The 12,587-nt window shown below is 40.5% G+C and overlaps 1 protein-coding gene across 2 annotated transcripts in view; it reads right to left on the bottom strand.

The window, feature by feature from the left end:
- Positions 1-3,401: 3,401 nt before the first annotated feature.
- Positions 3,402-12,587, bottom strand: part of LOC144498690 (A disintegrin and metalloproteinase with thrombospondin motifs 20-like) — a 417,617-nt gene continuing 408,431 nt past the window's right edge. For both annotated transcript variants that reach the window (XM_078220194.1, XM_078220195.1), the window contains exons 38-39: positions 12,165-12,269; positions 3,402-8,584 (exon numbers count right to left, since the gene is read on the bottom strand). In XM_078220194.1, the coding sequence (XP_078076320.1) occupies positions 8,495-8,584; positions 12,165-12,269 (195 nt within the window). In that variant the 3' untranslated portion in view covers positions 3,402-8,494. The remainder of the gene's footprint in view (positions 8,585-12,164; positions 12,270-12,587) is intronic.

The following is a 12,587-nucleotide window of genomic DNA, read 5'->3' as shown; positions in this document are numbered from 1 at the left end:
GGAGTTACTGTGAAAATCCCCTAGTTGCCATTCTCTGGCACCTGTTGGGTATACTGAGGTCAAATTTAGCATGGCCAATGCACCTAACCAGCACATCTTTTGGACTGTGGGAGGAAACTGGAGCACCCGGAGGAAACCCACGCAGACATGGGGAGAACGTGCAGTCTCCGCACAGTGACCCAAGACAGGAATCAAACCCGGGTCCCTGATTCTGTGAGGCAGCAGTGCTGACGACTGTGCCACTACAGGAACACATGAGAAATGAATGCTTTTAAGCTGACGTAGCCACCTAAGTCTCAAGTAAAAGCAAGAAACGTTCAGATGAAGAATAAAAGTAAGATGAAGCGAGGCAGGGAAACAAGAAGCAAGAGGTACTGAAAGACAAATTTAGCAAAATCGCAACATTAAAATTACACTTAGGACAGGAATTTCACTTCAGGGGTGGGAAAGAGAGGTCGGGACTATTACCGTGTCCTGAATCTTAGGGGGAAATGGTCACCAATCTTGTTTTTCATGGGGGCACCCTCTTAATTGGAAGGCAGGCTCTCGAAGCTGAAAGGCCAGTCAGTGACCTCCCAGCTTGAGAGGAGCAGTAAGGTGCATTGACAACTTAAGGGAAAGGGAACAGGTGCTTCAACATGGATTAGGCCTCCCTTCAACTTTTTAAAATTATACATATAAATCTAAAACAGATCTTGCAGCCAAGTCACCACTGGTGGGGGCCTGCAGGGACTAGTGATAGCCATTATATAGGGCAGCCTTTAGTGCTTCAGCACCCATGCTGGGTGCCTATCGAGAGCACTGGCCTCCCACTCTGCCACTGACAGCCACCTCCAGGCACTTAGGCTGGCACCTGCTGGAAAATTCCAGTCTGCCTCCTTTAATTGGCTTTAATAGGTTCTTAATGAGTTGTGTCTAACTCCCACTGCCTTTTTTCCCGGACACATCAGGAGCTCAAAATCCTGCTCCCAGTAACTAATGGAGGACTTGATTATATCCAGAGATAAAGTTGGGTTAGAAGGATTCAGAGAGGCTGGGACAGATAGTTAGGATGACTGCTGTGCTTTAAAAAAGTCATTACTGTCAAAAGTGTTTGTTATTTTCCGATAGGTTGATGGGTCACAAATTCTTTGGAGCTTTGATTGTGAGTTCTGTGAAAGTGCAGACATACCCCTGATAGTAGATCATCCATTTGGTTTTGATTATTAAGGTATATGTTTTATCCTATTTAATACAGACTACATAACTGCAATAATGACCTTTGTTCTAATTGACTGCCTGACAGAGCAGCCAAATTATACTCAATTCAGTTACTGATTTACAGTTTCATATGTCAAACTTGACTTAATGCCAAAAGCTCACTCTCACTGCTGAGTTGAAAAATTGTGGATTTGAGCCCATTCCAGAGACGTGAACAAATGGGGCAAAATTTTAGTGCAGAATGAGAGGTTGGGGGGTGGATGGGCCAGTAAAATGGCAGGGGTTTGCCCCAGGACTGAAGTAAACATGTCCCCGTCACTGTTGAAGTTTCCAGAAGGCATCGGGTTGCCAGGTGGAGACAGTGAACAGGCATTTGAGCCTTCAATTGGGCATTTTTCAGAGGTTTTTCATTTTTCCAGGGCCCCGAGTGAAGAACTGAGCTTCAAAGTCTTGCCACCTGAGGAACTCAGTGGTAGGTCAGTGTTGGCTGCAATCAGCAGCCTTTGGGAGCAGCAGTCCTGTTGCAGCAGAAGGGAGAGTAAGAGAGAACAAAGCACGGGAGTGACAAGCTGGAGGCTGGGCAAACTTGATGAAGACATCAGAGGCATGAAGGTTGATAGATCTCTCTGAGGTACATCTTATGTATTCTGAGTAAGGCGAGTGAGAAGCCTGGTGAGCACTGCAAATTAAAATGGATTTAGTCTCCTCGAGCAGCTGCCGTTACACCAGTGCCACACTTGTCTGGCTTGCCTTTTAGTCTCCTCTGCTCCTGCTGGCTTTACAGCAGTGTGTTTTCTGCCCTTCAAATATGATACCTCCTTCTCAGTGGCCAGGACTTTCCCTTATTTGCTCCCTATTATTAGCTGGTTCTGTCAACAGACAGCCCTGATAAAATCCCTGCATAAGGGATTCCATGGTTCACTCGGGTACATTGGCTGTATGAGATTTCTATGCACTAAGAGGTGTGCAGGCATATTTGTGATCAGTCAAAAATTTCAGACAATGAAAACATTACCTAACTTTAAAATAAATAATGTACATGAGAAGTAAACCTCTTTCCTCCTTTCCACTCCTATCAATGCATGTGTGGACATGGGAGAACTCTCTTGGGCCTGTTGCTTTAATACCAGTCATCCTCCTTCAATCAAAGCCTTTTAGTTGGGAAATGTCAAAAAATAATAGAAGTCAATTGCACATCATAACAAACATATGTGAGTGAAGGAACAACAAAATTGTTTTAATCTTGGGCTCTTTATGAAATCTACAGACATATTCTTACGCCTTGGGAATTCTCAGGACTCCTTGATTAAAATACAACCTTACAATTCACTCTGTGATTAAAATGTTTATACTCTGCAAGAGAATTGGAGGCAATGAACCACTGCATTCCATGTGTCATAGGTACACCCACAGTGCTCTGAGGAAGAGATTTTCACCCGGTGATGTGAAGGAACAGTGATATAGTTCCAAGTCAGGATAGCATATCGTTTGGTGGGGAACTAAAGATGATGGTGTTCTGATGCTTCTACTGCCCTTCTAGGGATAGAGACTGCGGGTTTGGAAGGAGTTGTTGAAGGATTCTTGGTGAGTTGCTGCAGTACATCTTGTAGATGATACACACTGCTGCCACTGTTTGTCGGTGGGGTAGAGTGTGAATGTGGAAGGTGGTGGTTGGGATGTTAATCAAGTGGACTGCTTTGTCCTGTATGGTGTCCAGCTTCTTAAGTGTTGTTGGAGTTGGGATAGTTTAGAACAGTTGAGAGTGTTAGGTAATGAGTGGAGAGAGCATAGATTGGAGGAAGAGTAAGCAGCAAGTGTGTGCATCTTACAAGGTGACAGAACACGGCAATATGGTGATTCTCCAAAGTGGTCCTATTTTGTTTGTGGACTGTAAACTGATCATTATTGTACTGGAATATGTTCCATTAAACACACAATTTGTTTTCTCTGAAGCAAAATAATATCAAGTGTAGAACTCAATGTAGTTAACCACAGAATCTCTGCAGTGCAGAAGGAGCCATTTGGCCCACCAAGACTGCACCCACTCTCTGAAAGAGCATCTTGCCCAGGCCCAGCCCCCTGTCTTATCCCCGTAACCCCATGTATTTACCATGACCAACCCACCAAACCTGCACATCTTTGGACATCATAGTTGTGTGATAGCTGAGATCAAAAGACAAAATAACGAGAGAAACTTATACTAAATAAAACAATTTTATTTTGGGGATATTGCAGTTTTAAAGTCATAACTATGACTTGAATCAATACAACATAAGATAAACAATGAAGCATTACAGTAGATATGCAGTTATAGCACCAAACCTATTTAATAGCTGTTTATTCGTAACAAGATTTTTTTTGTTACAAATGCACTCCATATATTTCTTTGGAGACTGCAGCAGCACAAGCTCAAAGCTTTGCAATTCCTCTCTTAGTCTGTTCAGTAATATGGAATTAATGAAAACAAATGCTAAAGTCATGCTACAAAGTTTCAAGTACCTGTCATAAACACAAATTTGTCAATAAATTGTACATTTATGTAAAAAAATATTAATTAAGAATAGTACATGGGATAGTTTTACAACTAACTTAACGGCACATAGTGCAAATTGTATTTTTGTTCCTGATACTATCCTTATTGTTAGATTTTTGGATCAAACAATTGTGCTAAGCCCAATTAGTAACTTGCTTCATGGTTCTAAAATGCCTCTTTTTAAAGGGAAGTTTTTCTTTCTTTACAACTTGCGTTTATTGTCAATTGGTTACCTACGGATTTTGTTGGATTTGGTTCACATATGATTGAACCAAAAACTGGCATGGGTGCTGGAAAGCTGTCAATATCATTAGGCAAAGAATTCTGAAGAATTATTCTAAGTTCAGCAAAAATATTTTCAAATGCTCTTTTCAGGTCAGACGCCTGAATTCATGATAAACTAGACATCCAATAGAGTGATTAAAAGTAGGTTGCAACAAAATAAATCTGATAAGTACTGAAAACATAATTAGAATGGAGTAATTTGAGAAATTCAAGCCTTCACTGAACTTTTACTTTTCTCTCACATATATATTTTTGGTTAATAGAAGGTTTACTTCAGAATTAGATATGTTACTGATCTGGGGAACAGACTCTGCTACCATTGAATATCCAGTTAAAGCTTGAACTCCATTGGCAATGATGGTGATTTTTGGTGTATAAGTTTCTACTCCAAAAGGGTACAATGTTTGGTTAAATTACTGTAACAGAATTTTAAGCGATTCATCTCCTTCCTTTTCCAGTTTTATATATAAAAAACCCTGTTAAATTTACATTGTACCTGAAAATCATCCAACTTACTGTTGGTGTACCAATGGCCAAATGCTTAATAATTTTCTATAGCTAATAACTGTTTACTGTCTGCTATTTAAGTGAAGAATATGAACTCATTTAAAGTAAACAGGATTTCAGCTCTATTGAAATAACTAACTGAGAATTGCTGTACATGGCTTACATAATCTTCAAGTGCCTTCTAAGCTGTGTCCAGAAGTGCTATGCAGAAGCGGAGTATGTTTCACAATTGAGCACCATAAAAAAGGCATTTCCAGATCAATTCTGGATAACAGCCTCATTTTATTAATTTGTCTGGATGATAATACCCTGCTATCTTGCCGTGAGCACCTAATGTGGGGTGAACGTTGTATAAACGCAAAACCCTTATTTAAAAAAAAAATATTGTTCTAAATCTGAGCTGTTAACACAGCTAGCTGTCATGGTTATCTGTCATGTTGAATCTGTATTACTGGAGATTTTTTTCAAATAGATTATTGGCCTGTTTGATTACTGTCTTTATGTCCATCAAAGGTCAGACAGAGATCATCATTAGTCATCAGTTCATCAACATAAAATAAAGAATGAGGTTTGAACAGTAAAACAAGTCCTATGTTGCCCTATTTTGCTCAAAGAAATAAAAACTTTGCAGCTCTCGGGATAAAAACCAATACTGAATTTCTATTGAATCGACATCAGGTACAGACTAAAGTTCAATGCATCTCCCAATTAACTCAGTAAAACCATGCTCGCATTGTCAATTACAGCTGATGCAGTCATCAGGGTGTTATGATTAGGTTAGTTCCTGCTCCTGATTACTATTAACTGACCTTTGCTGAGATGAACACATAGCTCTTATGATGGGAACATAATGAGTTTTGGTTTTTATAACATGCGTGGTTAAATAACCTGTTGACACAAGTGTGGACCTTGGGGTATCCATGCCCCAGCAAGAAGGATGAACCATTAAAAAATTCACTGTTTGGCTATTTATTCTGCTAAAATGGTAAGTATAGTCCTAGAAAATGAATTATTGTTTTAGTATTGGATTAAGGTATGAATCTGACCATTGGAAAACTTCAAAAACTGCACTGCACCTCTGAGCTTGCAGAAATGGATGTCAATGCATGGGAATTACTTAATGTTCCAAATCCAGGCTATCCTGGACCAATATCAATGTTATACTGGTATAAAGCCATGAGGTTAGAAGGTTGAGATATCCTGCTTGATAACGGTGTCTTTGTACCAAACTTCATTATTGATTCTGAAATTAAATAGAATCTATGCGAAAATCACCATAGAATCTCTCAATGAAAACTGGGAAGACATGTTTTACTGATCTGTCTTTGATCATTTCAGTCTTGCACTAACTAGATTATATTAGAAGGAATATGGTCTTTTCAGCATTTTGCGGTAGATTCATAAAGCTGATGTAGTTTACGAACACTTGATGCCAATGTGAATAAAACTGCAGTTATCTGTAGGCAGCATCACCAATAGCACCTTATTATTCTGAACAGTTCAGTTTATATGTTTTTGTTAAAGGGTAGTACTGCCCTTGAAAATTAATTTGCAAAGCTTTTATGTAAACATGCCACAGTGTGTTATTTATATTGAAAAATGTCACTGTGTTGCCTACTTATAATAGTGACAGCTCAGTATGTCATAGGATGTTTTTATAACTGTCTTATTCAATGGTCATCCACAAAATGGTGACAATGCCACATCCCTCCTCTTTAAACCTTGCATACAAATATCTAATAACTTATAGAATAAGCAATGGTGACTGACAGAGCAATATTTGATAACTAACACAATTTTAGTAGTTAAATGCATATGTACAAAAATATCAGGTAATAAATAGGACAGTGCATAAATATTTTACAACATAATAAAATATATCTCTTTTTATATACAACTTTTGCTAAGAGAGGTAGCTTTTCCACTCAGGCCAGTGTTCACTACAGACTCTGATTGCTTTGGCATTCTGCCTACAACTATTCTATTTAACTGGAGGAGTTAAATACTATTTTGGCATGAAGAATTACTAAATGCTTTGGTGTTATGCAAACCGTGGACCATGCCCAGTAGTGCAACATCAGTCATTTTGTTCGTAAAAGAAGAATATGGGTTTTGTCCAGCTTTGTATCTTAACAGTAAAATAATATTTGTTTTAACTTCTAAAAGGACAATTTCAAATTATGCCAAGGGTTCCATTGTCTCTTAAAGTTGAAAATGTGTTCAATGTTACTTTTCGTGCATTTAAATGCCAGTGTTAATAAGGTTAGTCTCTAAGTCTCTGACACCCGAGTTGTGATTAAAAGGTAGAAAGTTCTTCTCTGCACAATAGTTATTAATAATCATGAAGGAAACTCCCAGAGGTAACAGTCTAAAACTACTTTGCATTTGGCGATCTAAGCTACAAAAGAGCAGATTGAAGTTTAATCTCTATATGTATCAGTGCAGTTATATCGCCATTTTTTCACATGAGATTGTTAGGAGAAAGTAACACTCTGGTTCTATTGCACCCTCCCTCCAACTGAAGCACTCAGGACTGCCACTGAATAAGGAATCTCATTTCACCTACGAAGGAAAGAAATCCCTTGCCACACACAATTACGTGAGGGGGTTAGATGAAGAATAGTGGCAGAGGTCCTACACAGCATAACACCAGCATGAATGGACTGTTTCTGTGCCACAAATAGTTTGGAATACATCATTCTCTGTCTACTTCCATCCACAGAGGAATTTTTGCTTGGGATTAATGTAATTTTGGCAAAAGTCAGAACTGGTTTGAACATAACTGGCAAAATAAAATTAACCTGGCTCCCTCACATGAAGTACTTTCACACAGCAATAAGAAACGGGATAACATCGCAGTTACATGATGCATTTGGGGACGGTGCATCAAGGTCTGTCTCTGATTCTGTATGCCCAGTGTAGAAATGCCAACTTCCACAGCAGTGAAAATTAAGTTCATATCGAGCCAGCTTTTCTGCAGTGAGCAAGTATTCAAGTGATCTGCTTCACTGCATTGACACTTAGTGTTTTTAAACAAATTGAGCTGGCACTCGGGCCGGTGAGCAGAGCTACACGTACTTTATGTGAGTGAAAAGCATAGCTTTGCTCATTTCACATTAAGGGAGCAAAGCATGCACAGCTCTCAAAAATGTGAAAGCTGTTACATGTGTAGCAATGTAACTGGGACATCATAGGTCACGGATCTCTGCTTCAAGCAAAAAGACAAAAAAAAAATCTGTCTATTAAGGCAGAAGTAGCAGTGACTGAGTTCATGCAGAACTTTAACCTAAGCACCAGTAATGTATCCATGTCATGCAGTATGTACTATTTGTTGAACTATTCAGTACTTAAATTTAGTAAGAAATACTTATTCGTAACTTGTTGTTTGAACATTATAATTAATAATGTTTATCAGAGCTCTGGAAATTGAGTAGAGAACTCGAACACTACCATTGCCTTAGTTTCTCTCCCTCAAAAATATATTTTCCAAATGGTGACATGACATTGCCACTGATGTTGATATTCTGTCTGTTCTATTTCTGCAATGGTTTCAGAATCAACAGGGAGGGGATGATGTTCAAGAACAGTGAAAGGGATTGGAAAAGTGAATCTGCCCAGACAACCATTGCAAGATTTTAAGCATGGTCCGAGTTTGACTCTTGATTGAAGCTATGGTATTAGCATTCTTCATACAATATGTACACTGGGGATATGCAAATAATCTGGGCCATTCCTTGGTGTTTAACCTGTCTGCCCTGGACTTTAACATTAAATGGAAACTGCAAGTGAATGAAGTTACAGAACAACTGTTGCACTCTGACATTAGCTGCCATTGATAAGAGAATGAGCATTATTCCCAGAGACCCTGGCCATTATCTTCATTGTTAGAAACTGTCTCCAGTCAGGTCCCATTCCACAGGGTGGTTTCATTATTCCTTGAACTGCATACTTCATGTCATACCAGAGTCTTTATTGTACTTGCATTAGAAGACCAGTGCTTGTTTGAGGAACACATTTTCCACAATAGCCTCCACATCGTCCATATATCTTTGTGCCATCCTTTAAATAGAAAAAAAACCCTTGCATTTTATATAGTACCTTTCACATCCAAAGCGCTTTACAATGAATGAAGTGTTGTCACTGTTATAATGCAGGAAATGTGGCTACAATTTGCACACAGTAAGCTCCCACAATCAGCAATCATATGAATGATCAGATAGTCTGGTTTAAGGCTTGGTAAGGGATCAGTTTACCAGAACACTGGAGAGAGCTGCTCCTTTTCAAATAGCCCTATTGGATCTTTTATATCTACCTGAGAGGGCAGACGGAGCCTTGGTTTAACATCTCATCCAAAAGGTGGCACCCTGTGACAGAGCAGTGCTCTCTTCCAGTACTGCACTGGAGTGGCAGCCTGGATTATAAACAAAAAGACTTGAGTTTATATAGTGCTTTTCATGACTGCTGGACGTCTCAAAGTGCTTTACAGCCAATGAAGTGTGTAGTCATTGCTGTAATGTAGAAAATGCGGCAGCCAACAGCAAGCTCCTACAAACAGCAATGTGTTAATGCCCAGATAAACTGTTTTATGATGTTGGTTGTAGGATAAATATTGTAAGAAGTCTCACAACACCAGGTTAAAGTCCAACAGGTTTATTTGGTAGCAAATACCATAAGCTTTCGGAGCACAGCTCCTTCGTCAGATGGAGTGGATATCTGTTCGGAGCTGTGCTCCGAAAGCTTATGGTATTTGCTACCAAATAAACCTGTTGGACTTTAACCTGGTGTTGTGAGACTTCTTACTGTGCTTACCCCAGTCCAACGCCGGCATCTCCACATCATGGATACATATTGGCCAGGACACTGGGGCTAACTCTCATGCTCTTCTTCAAAATAGTGCCATGTGATCTTTCACATCCATCTAAGTGGACACACAAAGCCTTGGCTTCAAGATTCATCCGAAATTCAGCACATCGAACAGTGCAGTGCACCTTCAGTACCACACTTGAGTGCGCTCAAGTCTCTGGAGTGGGCTTCCACTCACAGGCAGAATAACAATGTACCAATTCTGCAGTGATAAGATCACACAATGCATGCAACTATGCAATATATTCTTCTGTTATGAAATAAATTAATTAGTGTAATATGTTGCTGGGTTTGGCAAGCAGTTATAATGGCAACTGCACTTTATTTGCATGGTCTCTGATTTGTGATGGATGAAATAACAGCGACCGCAGGAAGCTGGAACTGATTCAGATAGATGGCAAAATGTGCCTTCAGTGCAATCCCTATATAGAGAAACATAGAAAATTACAGCTCAGAAACAGGCCTTTTGGCCCTTCTTGTCTGTGCCGAACCATTTTATGCCTAGTCCCACTGACCTGCACTTGGACCATATCCCTCCTGAGTTCGCAGTAACTAGTGATGCTGCAGTTCATCATGTGGCTTAGGATCTGATCACACTGCACAAATTTAAATACAGTAAGAAGTTTAACAACACCAGGTTAAAGTCCAACAGGTTTATTTGGTAGCAAAAGCCACACAAGCTTTCGGAGCTCTAAACCCCTTCTTCAGGTGAGTGGGAATTCTGTTCACAAACAGAGCATATAAAGACACAGACTCAATTTACATGAATAATGGTTGGAATGCGAATACTTACAACTAATCAAGTCTTTAAGAAACAAAACAATGTGAGTGGAGAGAGCATCAAGACAGGCTAAAAAGATGTGTATTGTCTCCAGACAAGACAGCCAGTGAAACTCTGCAGGTCCACGCAACTGTGGGAGTTACAAATAGTGTGACATGAACCCAATATCCCGGTTGAGGCCGTCCTCGTGTGTGCGGAACTTGGCTATCAGTTTCTGCTCAGCGACTCTGCGCTGTCGTGTGTCGCGAAGGCCGCCTTGGAGAATGCTTACCCGAATATCAGAGGCCGAATGCCCGTGACCAGGGCACTTCAGCTGCAAGACTGAACGGGTCAATAAAGTTTCTCTATAAAGAAAAGCTCTGTGTCCTAGTTTCTTCTTCACCGTCCGACTTCGATCCTGTTAATAATCAAGAGATAGTGTGTCTTTATCAACACTCTCTTATGATCTTCTTGATCAGGTTGTACTTCATGGGTACCCAAAAAGATAAATACATAAGGGTAATATTGTGATAAAGGGACGAGGAGAAAAACAACTACAGCTTGTAACCGAGAAGAGATTGTGAGATGCGAGGAGGAGGATTAGAAAAATGGGTACCATCACCTTCAGTGGATTTAGCTCCCCTGCTGGCTATGCCTTAGCAATGCCCCTTCCAAGAATGGTCAATTTGCTTCCACTTTGGGGGGTTAGAGCAAACAGGTACACACACCCCCCCCCACCGCCGGGTAGTTCAGGTAGTTCCTGTTGCCTTTAGGCATATGGCACCTTCTGCAAGCGAAAGGGAAGTGTGTTGGTGAGTATGGTGAAGTATGTTTAGCTAAATGTGACAGTCATAGGTGACTGGTTGGCAGTGTATGCAAGCTGTTAGATGAGGGTGTGAGGTTTGCAACAAAGTGTTATAAAGATGAGGTGAAGCATGTGTAATGCGAGTCCTGATAGAGATTGTTGGTAGGGGAATGCTGGGGTGTGATGACTTGTGCAATAGCTGAGGTCAGTGGTGCAGTGGATATGGCTTCTGAGGATGCATTCACTGACCTTGACCATTCGTGTGGGCTCATTAAACTTCTTGCCGCACTGCACCCATGTCCTCTTGGCTTGACTCCTGGCATTGACCTCTGCCACTACTTGTTCCCACTGCTTTTTCATCTCATGCTTGGAGGGCCTCCTCCAGATATAGGACTTTTCTCCTTGTTTCCATCTCCTCCACCATGACTTCCAGTGGAGCATCGGGAAACCTGGTTGTCCGCACTCTCCCAAAGTCAGCCATTTTTCCATCTTTCCCAGGTTATAGTCAATTCACACGGGAGTCTCAGCACTTGCCCCAGCCACAACATGTCTTCCCTGTTAGCAGTGCTGATTAACTTGAAGTAGTGTTCGCAAGTATTGATTTTGAGCCTCCTGCCAGTGTGTGGAGGAGGTCTTGTGACCCAGTGGGTAGAGTCCCTTCCTCTGGGTCAGGGCTCTGGGTTCAAGTGCCACTCCAGGAACTGATAGTCAAGGAAGATGTGTTCATCATACGACTAAACAGGTTGATTAGCAACCTATAATCCTCCCAATACACCGATGGAAGTGGTAAAAGCACAGGCCAGTCATGCTTGATGCGGAGTGGAAGTATTCGAGCTGCAGCTAGTCACCTGTTCCAGAAAAACCTAGCTATGAAACCAGACATAACCACATGTTTTGTCTGCCTCATGCATCACTAGAAGCGGGAAAGTCCTATGTTTAAATAAACTGGTGCACGTAACCAATCAATAGAGTGGTTAGGGCTAGCTGCACACAGAAATCATGTAAACAAGCAGGGACCATGAAGATACCGTGTTGCCTGCATTTCACCAAATGGGTCAGTGTTTCCTGCTCCTCATGCTACCTGACTCCTTCACAACATTACAAGATAAAATAGCTACTATTTTAACTATTACCGAATGGAAATAAAATTTTAACTATTGTTTCAACAAAATACAGCATGTGTGGCTACTTCTGGCCTCAAATTCACATACCTGTGACCTGTGCACATTGACTGTAGCATAGTTTCCCTGTGCAATCCATTTTGATTCTTCTGATATCTTCAATCCAGTTCCACTCAAGTTGATGCTGAATTGTCCCTGAAAAGCATCAACAAAATAAGAATGTTTCAGTGTAATGAGAACTTAAATGAAGCAGCTGCTAAATGAACTGAATAATAACGCTTGTAATCCTTGGCTTAAAAATCGCCCAACATTTTTAGTATTCCTCAAAGGCATTTTAGTCAGGATAAAGTGTCCCAAACAATGGTAATTCTTTAGAAATAGGACTCTTTTATATAGTTTCTTTGTTAGAAATCCATCTTTTAAATCAGCACTTATAGTGGAGGTGATGGCTTCGTGGTATTAATCCAGAAACTCAGCTAACATTCTGGGGTTCGAATCCCACGACGGCAGATG

The sequence above is a fragment of the Mustelus asterias genome, chromosome 9 (assembly GCF_964213995.1).
Source record: "Mustelus asterias chromosome 9, sMusAst1.hap1.1, whole genome shotgun sequence".
Classification (NCBI taxonomy): domain Eukaryota; kingdom Metazoa; phylum Chordata; class Chondrichthyes; order Carcharhiniformes; family Triakidae; genus Mustelus; species Mustelus asterias.
Note: the sequence above shows the minus strand (reverse complement) of the source record. Positions and strands in the feature narration are given on the sequence as shown.